The following is a 9,602-nucleotide window of genomic DNA, read 5'->3' as shown; positions in this document are numbered from 1 at the left end:
CAAAAAAAAATCTATCAAGCAGCAGGACAGTTGTCAAGTGAAGATGGTAGAAAAACCATAGACTAGTTTCATCTATCATTCCTCTACGTACGTACACCTAATCAAATTCAAATTTCTTTATACTATATTCCACAATCTAAACATGACACAGACTTATAGTAAAAGTTACATGGTTTAATTTAGGTATTTAAGATTGTGAGAGACTGGTGTCTGAACTAAGCAGAGCTTGTATCTCAGTACACCAGTCTGTTCCCACGAGGTGTATACAACATAAAAGTAGCTACCTACTATGGTTTGCCAATAAAATTGGAGATTGGTTTCCCCTTACAAAAACAAATAAAACAAATACATGGATAAGTAAGACAATAAATTGACAACTAAAATGTGTTCCCACAATGACGCACTTATAAATGTAAATTATAGAAAGATAGACCTATACAAGTAAGTTTGTAAATAATATACGCTATACTTACAGACTTTATATTAATAACTCTCAAAAAATTTACAAATCATCAGTCCCTCTCCATAGTATCAAATCAATCTGTCCCAGAAGATTTGCTTGCTTGCTTTATAGAATGGCAATGTTGATTTTCCAGCCTTGTGGTAAAGATCAATTAACTTTTAAAATTTGTATCCATGGCTGTAAGGAAAGTCTTTAAAAACAATACTTTTGACTTTGGTTTAGTTGACTTGCTGATTGACTTGACAGAAGAAAGAGCAATTCAGCTGTCAAATACTGTCATACATACATTAAATGGTAAATAATTTTAATAAATTTTAATAAATTATTTTTTCATTTGTTTGCGCATACGGTTACGCATTTGTGCTTTTGGTCAAATTTTGTAAGTATTCTTTATATCTAACCTTATTTTATGGAGTTCCATATGGATATACATCTCATACAAACACCTTTTTTCATACTATGAATGAAAGGAAACTGGGCTGGTTAAGAGAATTTATCTTATCACTTATATAATTATTTAGCTTCTTAATTCACATTCAAGAGAATGATTCTGCATTTTGAGTGAGAGAATAATTAATTGTTTGAATCTCAATTGCATCAGCCATACAGCCAAACAGGGCCTATCAGTCTTTGGCTCTGTCTATCCCTTAAAGAAGTAATTATATCTACGTATGTTTAAATTGACTATCTGTGTTCATGTACTGGTAATGAATTTAGACTTTACCTTTGATAAACTTACTCACCTTTATCAAATTCATGAAGTGTAATATTTATTCATACATGATTTATTTATATTTGTCGGCAAACTTCATCCAAATCTTACATATAATTTGGAAATTATAGCAAAGCTAATGTTTGTATAAAACTTTCGTATCATAGGAAACCCTTAAGATATGTGAGTCACTGAATTTTCATAGATAAGAATCTTCTTAGTGGAACACTCTTGTCAGAGTGGTCGTGGTAGCACAGACAAGGTACATGGAGAGGTGTTCGGCGGGTCGTATTCATTCCCGAGTATTGTTCTCTCAGTTATGTGCTTCCATGTCTGCCAGTTACAGACATTGAGAGCACACTGGACCATGGTGGACTCAGTAGCTTTTTTGATCAGGTCTGTCCAGTGAGTTAGTGATCGCCCAGGTGTTCTCTTGCCTTCTACCTTGCCCTGAAAAACCAGTCTCTCCATCAAGTTCTCATTTTGGGATATATGACCAAAGAACTTCAGTATTCATAATAGCACAGTTGACAAAAGTCAGTCTTTAATATGAAGCTCTTTGAAGATGGAAACAATGCTCATCTCTAATGCGTCTATTTTACGGCGATCCTACAGTCTCAGCGACCAATTTTCGGCATCATAGAGGAAAATTGGAAAAACAAGGCATTTCATCAATCTGACCTTTGTCTTCTTGGGTAATCCTCCTGTCCCCCCAAATCTTTCCCAGTCGTTTCACTGCCGACCTGGTGATGGCGCATCGTCGTCTGATCTCGTCGCCACATCCTCCAGTACTGGAGATAGTAGAGCCGAGGTAGATATAGCTCTGTACATCTTCACAGTTAGCTATGCCCTATATGTTAATTCCACTTTGTTCAGCTCGGTCTACTATCATCATCTTCGTCTTGTCTCGGTTGTCATTCCGTGTAGGTGTTGAATAGTAATCGGCGATAAGATGCATCCTTGGTCTTAAAGTTTCCAGAAAGGGTATCATCCACTCGTACGTTGCAGTACAGATAAAAATAATAATAGCTTTTGTGCAAGGTTTCGCTACTATGGGAATTTGCAGTAAAAAATATCTCATGTCACTTCTTCAAATTTTGTCTGTCACTGTGCCTTATATGCCAAATATTATTTTTTTAACATAAAAATGATAAATCTATTTTTTCTTAATAATAATAGTAAAACAAAAATAAAGTAAAAAAATGCTTAATAAGACAAACACAGGCCATGTTGTTGGGAGGTATGGTTTGACGAGTATGCTTGGTGTAAGAGTTAAATTAAAAGTAAAATGATACATCTCATGTTACTATTCCCTTGTCTATATAGTATGCACCATATGGCTGAGAATGCAACTGGATATTATCATGGAAGACAGTGTCAGTGTCATTCTTCTTTAAAAACAAATCTATATAATTGAATTTTAATATGTTTAATGTATCTTATATGTTTTATGTTTTTATAGGGCCTCAAAATCAAAATGAAATTGTTGATGAAGTGTATTCTTGCTCCACGCTTGTTAAAGATTTATAAAGATGGACCCCAAGATGTAAGTTAATAAAGGCTCATCTCATTTGTCCAAGCTTTGTGCAAAACAAACTGATTAACTATTGTAAAGTGTTACTTATGATGTTAAGAAAAGGCTATCTTTGAAATAAATTTGATTCTTTTAAAAGTATAACAAACGATTATGTTCAATGCTCAATCTCTTCTAATATTAGTATGGACAATAGGAACTTTTGATCTTAACAAATATTTTTTTTCCAGAATATGTATCAACCATTACCTCTGGAAAGGTGGTCTGATAAAGTCATAACTACAGTAAGTCAAAATTTTATTCATTTTAATTAACTACAAACATGTAGAATTGTCACATCAGAACAAACTTAGTGCGCAGATAAGTATCTGTAGTAATTTCATCTTCTTCAGCACATTTTATCAAATGTTTATATTTTTGTATTTTTTCTATGTATTATAGGTATATAAACCACAATTTTTATCTCATTTTAGACAAGTACAATCTTCAACATTTGCATATACACATCCCCATTTATATGCATGTATGTTTACAAGAAAGGATTATCTGTAATAGAGGAGAATAAATATGGACTCCTGCGCTTTTTTAGCGGCATTGGATGCCTCCTTGTGTTGTCTTATGTGCTTAGAGGAGTGGGCAGGGTGTACAATCAGAAGTACTCAGAGTTCATCAAAGCCCTAAGTGCCCCTACAACAGATACAAAAGTATATTTGAGTGCATTAAGAAAATATGACTTTGAATTCTATGCGTGGCCTGCTACTTTTAAAATGCCCCTGAAACCCAGGTACGTACCTCCATTAATTCATTATTAATATAGTTATTTTGTTCTTAAGGTTTCTTATGTATTAGGAGGTTAAGTTAAAAAACCTTTGTTAAGTTAAAAAACTTGTGTTAGAGGAGATCCCTCCTCTCTGTGGTCCCTTGCTATTTGATATAGTAGCAGATCAGTGGACTATTATGATTTAATCGAAACCAAAGTCTACATGAATTCAGATAGTGTTTATAAATTATTTTCTAAATTGCAGATATACTATCCATAGTCCAGTTCTTTAGGTACTGAAATAAAAGTAAACAATCTTGATACATCTATTTGTTGAAAAAAACATTTTAAAAATTACTTTTTAAGATGAAAAATGAAATTTAATAACAGATGCCATAAATTGAACTCTTTATATTCATAATTCAATAAATAGACATCAAAATTTGGTTTACCTTTTTTTCAGTACCTTAACATTTTACTTACTTAATTTTCAACATTTTACCAATGTTTGTTAATAATCAATGATATTTCAGTCCATCCTGGTTGCAAAAGCTACCGTTCAAGCAGTGTGCCAACGTAGACTTGCCATTCTATCAGAGGGCTCCATTGCAAGTCCTAGGATTTATAGCGACTCACGCCTTTGGTCTCAGACTCATATACCCCGGCTCTTTGGGGATTGTAGCTAACATGTTTTGTAAGTATAATTTTTTTATACAATATGTAGCAAAAACGATAATTATAGATTTTTTTGTAATTTTTATTTTATTTTATTATTTATTTGATATGACAGTATATTTTGTGGTGTAAAATTATAAGTAAAGTATTTGTAGCGCACCACTTCAAAATAATAAAAGCTTTGTCCACCAAGCTTGCATAAAGAGAGTTAAGAATGTGGATGATGCGAAAGAAGTTTGCAGTGATTGTGGCAAGTGGCAAAAAGGTTTTCCTACCCCTCCAGAAAGGAGACGTGATTTTAGGTATATGTATGTATGCGTCTCACTTAGGTCAGTAGTTCATCTTATAAGTGGATATCTTAATGTAATGAATTTTCAGGGACCCCTTTATTCCAAGGGCGAACGCAACTGGTGGAGAACTTTGACGGCCAGCGTACAAAGTTAAGGACGGCTGATGGCAATGACATAGACACAATGTTTGTAGACAACCGCGGTCGGTCTGGCAACAAAGGGAAGACTCTGGTGGTGTGCTGCGAGGGAAACTCTGGATTTTACGAGATTGGCATCATGACGACGCCTATAAGGGCGGGGTATTCTGCTGTGGGATGGAATCATCCTGGGTTTGCTGGTAGTACGGTAAGTCTGTACTTATCTTCATCATCCATCTGGAGTTTGTCCTTGTTTCATCCTTTCAGTGGAGGAGCCTGCGGTCCTGCCTATGAATAGGAACAGGTGAGTCAGGTTTGAACAAAGCGACTCCCGTTTGACCTGGTACACAGATAGACTGGCCATGAAATGGGACCATGTCTTTAAATAAATAAAATAATATAATTTGTATTTAATTGCGTATATTTCCATTTAGGGCATTCCCTATCCGTCTCAAGAGGAGAACGCCATAGACGCCGTCCTGCAATACTCCATCAACGAGTTGAAATTCGAACCTGATCACATCATCATGTACGGCTGGAGCATCGGCGGGTACTCCGCCACTTGGGCCGCAGTCAACTATCCTGTTAAAGGGCTGGTGAGTAACATACATACATACATATGGTCACGTCTATATCCCTTGCGGGGTAGACAGAGCCAACAGTCTTGAAAAGACTGAATGGCCACGTTCGGCTATTTGGCTTAATGATAGAATTGAGATTCAAATAGTGACAGGTTGCTAGCCCATCGCCTAAAAAAGAATTCCAAATTTGTAAGCCTATCCCTTAGTCGCCTTTTACGACATCCGCGGGAAAGAGATGGAGTGGTCCTATTCTTTTTTGTATTGGTGCTGGGAACCACACGGCACGGCAATGGTGAGTAATTTTATAGTAAATGAACCAACTAATTAATGCTACTACTGCCTCTCACCATTGCGTGTTTCCAAGTGCACCCACCTATATGTTTTGGTATTATTATGTCAATTCTGAAACAAAAAATTAACAACTCTAAAATTAAAGGCGATATCTACAATTTTAAGACCTTTTGCCATGCAAAGAGCCCTTCTCTACGTCAAGCTAGGATTTCTTTTTCCTGCCCTTTTTATCTGTGCTTTGTGAGTTTACAAACAAACAAACAGAAGAGATATTTTTTGTATAGTCTTTTTACTTGTCCCACTCATAATTTGTCGGCCTCTGTGGCGCAGCGGTAGTACGCTTGTCTGTAACACCGGAGGTCCGGGGTTCGAATCCCGCCCATGATGCAGGCATGATGAGAAAAGAACATTCTCTGATTGGCCTGGGTCTTAGATGTTTATGTATATAAGTATTTATTATAAAATATAGTATCGTTGAGTTAGTATCTTAGTAACACAAGTCTCGAACTTACTTCGAGGCTAACTCAATCTGTGTAATTTGTCCCGTATATAGGTATTTATTTATTTATTTTATTATTTATTTATTTATAAATATCCAGGTGCTGGATGCAACCTTTGACGACCTCCTGCCGCTGGCTCAGAACGTGATGCCCTCATCGTGGTCGCTGCTGGTGAAGGAGGTGGTGCGCTCCCACGTGGACCTCCACGTGGCCGAGCTGATCAAGAAGTACACTGGAGCCGTGCAGCTGGTGCGGAGGACCGACGATGAGATTATATGTCTCAGGTGTGTGCCGTGTGAATGTGCGCCTGCGCAGTGCGTGGGTTTTAAACGATATAATTCGAAATTCTTTGAATAAATGCGTTTTTAATTCGAATGAATTTTAAAAGCGAATGGATAACATTTTTAATGCGACAATATGGTGATTTTAGTCTCATAAAGCGATGCTACAGCTATAGTAATTAATCTTTTCTGTTGCGATATTGTAACTTCCACGACTTTTGGCGCTGGTTTAATGTACCTGATGCTGTTCGTCATTGCTGGTGTAGGAATGTTAATTTTAATGAATAACTTTGCCTCAAAATTCTCAGTCCGGTTCGTAGTCTGGATCCAAACTCCCATGTCATCTTTAAAGCTACTTTATCTGTACCCTGAAATAATTACATAAAATATAATTTAATTTCTGTTGCGATATTTTATAACTGTCAAGACTTTTAATGCTGGTTTAATGTACCTGATGCTGTTATCGTAGTCACCGCTGGTGTAAGAATGTTAAGGAATAACTTTGCCACAAAATTCTCAGTCTGGTTCGTAGTCTGGATCCAAACTCCCGTGTCATCTTTAAAAACTGTACCCTGAAATCATTACATAAAATATAATTTAATTTCCTTTCCCAGCCCAGGAGTGCTGGCCACAAACCGTGGTAATGACCTGTTAGCCACGCTCATAGAACACCGCCACCCGTTGGAAGAAGGTCTGGACAGGAACGGCTGGTTGTTGGCGCTGTGGAAACATATAAACGTGGCTGAGGGCAAGAGACCGCTTGGGACCGTCATGGCTCTAACTGAATATGACAGGAGGGCTATAAAGCTGGTAAATACCATGTTCTATACTATATATGTATATCTTATATATAAAATTCTCGTGTCACAATATTTGTCTCCGTACTCCTCCGAAACGGCTTTACCGATTTTAACCAAATTTTGCATGCATTTCTGAATATCAGTAGGTCTGAGAATCGGCTAACATCTATTTTTCATACCCCTTAAGGGTTAAGGGTTGTCCACACTTAACATTTCTTTTTAACTGAACATAGTTAAAAGTTATTTATATGGCAAAACAACGTTTGCCGGGACAGCTAGTATATTATATATATATATATATATATATAAATAATTTTGATTTAAAATTTTAGGTACAAATAAACATGTTGATCATCAGGCGTTAGTTCGGGTGCGTCCTGATGTAACAAAGTTTTAAATAAAAGACTGATATTATATTTTTCAGATCGGCAAATACATGCGCGACTACCAATCCACCCACTGCACGCCGCTGCCGGTGGACCACTTTGAGAGTGTGATGAGGAATATAGAAAGCGGCGCGTGCAGCGTAGAATCTCGCATCAGAAACGAAGAATAATTCCTCACCATGTATTGACAAATATACGATTTGGTCTCTTCCCATTCTTTTAAATGTATATATGGATAGTCCGTTTGATTTTATTAAAGAATTAAGGAGTTTTACATTCGGTTACTATAGCTAGGAGACTGATTCCGTAATCAGGTATTAGGATGCCCTCAGATCCACGAAAATCGTCTTAGGAAGCTTGTGTATTTCTGTTCATCGGTTTCTCGCCAAAGAATAATTATTAAATTACAGCCTCAATATGATGTTGTCACCTTCTTTAACTTTATTTAACACTGACTACCTAAAAAAATGTATTCTAAGATTTTTTTAAAAATATGACTTATGTTTGTTATTATTTTTGATTTAGTTTAAATTTGTCACTTATTTTTGTCTTTTTCTGATCGCAAATTACAGATTCCGCTTTCCATTGATAGTTACTAAAGTGCATCTTTGCATTTGCTATGTGGAATCAAAACGGTTTTTCTGTGTTGGCAACTACTTCGTAACACGCGTATATGCTAATGTTAATTTATTTATCTAATTTATTATGTATATAGTAAATTTTTTTTCTAATTAATTGGTGTATGTAATTTTTGTCATTTTATATCTGTGTGTTTTAATGTCTTCATGTTGAAGTGATTGTATGGTGTATTTTTATGATGTTTTTTTTCTCATTTGTGTAATAGGGTTATCTTGAAATGTTTGATGATGATGATGTTTAATAGTTATGGTAAAAATTGAAGAACAAAATTTTTGAACAAAATACATAGGTAACATTTTCACATAATTTCCACACTTTCGGTGGTTATGTATTGTTGTTTACTTGTAATTGTAACTTGTGTTTTTTATTCTAATGCATTTATATAAGTATATGTGCATTTTAGATCGAGATATTTACATCTTACATTGGAGGTATCGAGTTTTGCAGGAGCAATATGGATTAGTTAGTATTTTTCAAGATTTTTCTCTCCCGCGGCTAAATGCGGTTAGAGAAATTTCCTAAGATTAAAAAAGTTCGTTTATGTCATATACGAACTTTGTCATATACATTTCATACATATATAAGATGGACGGTAATTCAAGGCACAGTTATTTGTCGCATTGGAAGTTGGAATTTTATGATACTGTATTTTTGAGAACATTCCATACGTAATGGTTTCTTGACAAATTCTATTGCAATATTCGCTATGAACGTATAAATAGTCTACTAAGTCGTTATATTTCGCATTTGGATGTTGTTATCTATCGTCGCCCCCTACTAACACAAACCGACAGGTCTAACTATAACACCAACGTTGACAAGGTATATAGGTATCGTTGTCTGTTCGTGAATAACCCTGCTTTGGGTGTATGTATTCATATAGACCATATGGCTTATATTCTCTCTCTTTGCAACATTTTGGGACGCAGGTTTAGAGAGAAGGAGAAAGAAGATAAGAAATGTCCCTGAAACCCTGTCATGAATAATCCGCTGTTCGACATTTACATCTTTTTCTTTTTTTTTATACAGGGTGACTTCATTCATTAGCATCCAAACCTATGATGACGAAGCCTATGATGACATATAAATGAAACATCGTGATTTTCACATGCACGTGTCATCAACAACTATGTTATACAGTGACAATTTTTATTAAAGTGTTGTGCAGTTTTTGACCTATCCAACCTGTGAGAATAACGTTTTGACGTAATGATAGGCTTAACTCAGAATTATGGGCACAGTCTAATTATAAAGATGTTATGAATTTGACGGTATTATACGTCACCTGTATACTGGCCTCTAGGTTCTGTCAGACTGATTTTAATTAACACCGCTGTATCGGGCTTCACACAGGGTGTGTTCTGTACACATAATTATTTTTGACATTGTTTTCAATATAATGTATTTAGAGTTAGACTAAGTATAAGTCTATGATTTTAATAAATCTTAAAGTTGGAACTTCCTTTTTGTGATTGTACTTAATGATATTGTATTCCTTCTGGGTTACCTCTGTAATATAAGATGTACATAAGGTACAAATATTTTAGGACTGA

At 35.5% G+C, this 9,602-nt stretch overlaps 1 protein-coding gene across 2 annotated transcripts; it reads left to right on the top strand.

Annotated features, from left to right (window-relative positions):
* Window positions 1-679: 679 nt before the first annotated feature.
* LOC106134048 (phosphatidylserine lipase ABHD16A) lies at window positions 680-9,531 on the top strand. Of its 2 annotated transcripts, none has more exons than XM_013334000.2 (10): window positions 680-757; window positions 2,638-2,721; window positions 2,940-2,993; window positions 3,183-3,493; window positions 4,003-4,163; window positions 4,523-4,779; window positions 5,006-5,167; window positions 6,043-6,227; window positions 6,839-7,034; window positions 7,449-9,531. In XM_013334000.2, exons 1-10 carry the CDS (start codon window positions 755-757, stop codon window positions 7,578-7,580), a joined length of 1,545 nt encoding a protein of 514 aa, XP_013189454.1. In that variant the 5' UTR covers window positions 680-754; the 3' UTR covers window positions 7,581-9,531. The 2 variants fall into 2 exon arrangements, with proteins under 2 accessions (XP_013189454.1, XP_013189456.1); XM_013334002.2 differs by having other exon boundaries at window positions 702-842.
* Window positions 9,532-9,602: the final 71 nt, after the last annotated feature.

The sequence above is a fragment of the Amyelois transitella genome, chromosome Z, assembly GCF_032362555.1.
Source record: "Amyelois transitella isolate CPQ chromosome Z, ilAmyTran1.1, whole genome shotgun sequence".
NCBI classification, from domain to species: Eukaryota; Metazoa; Arthropoda; class Insecta; order Lepidoptera; family Pyralidae; genus Amyelois; species Amyelois transitella.
The sequence above is the reverse complement of the archived record's forward strand: the minus strand, read 5'-3'. Positions and strand labels throughout refer to the sequence as shown.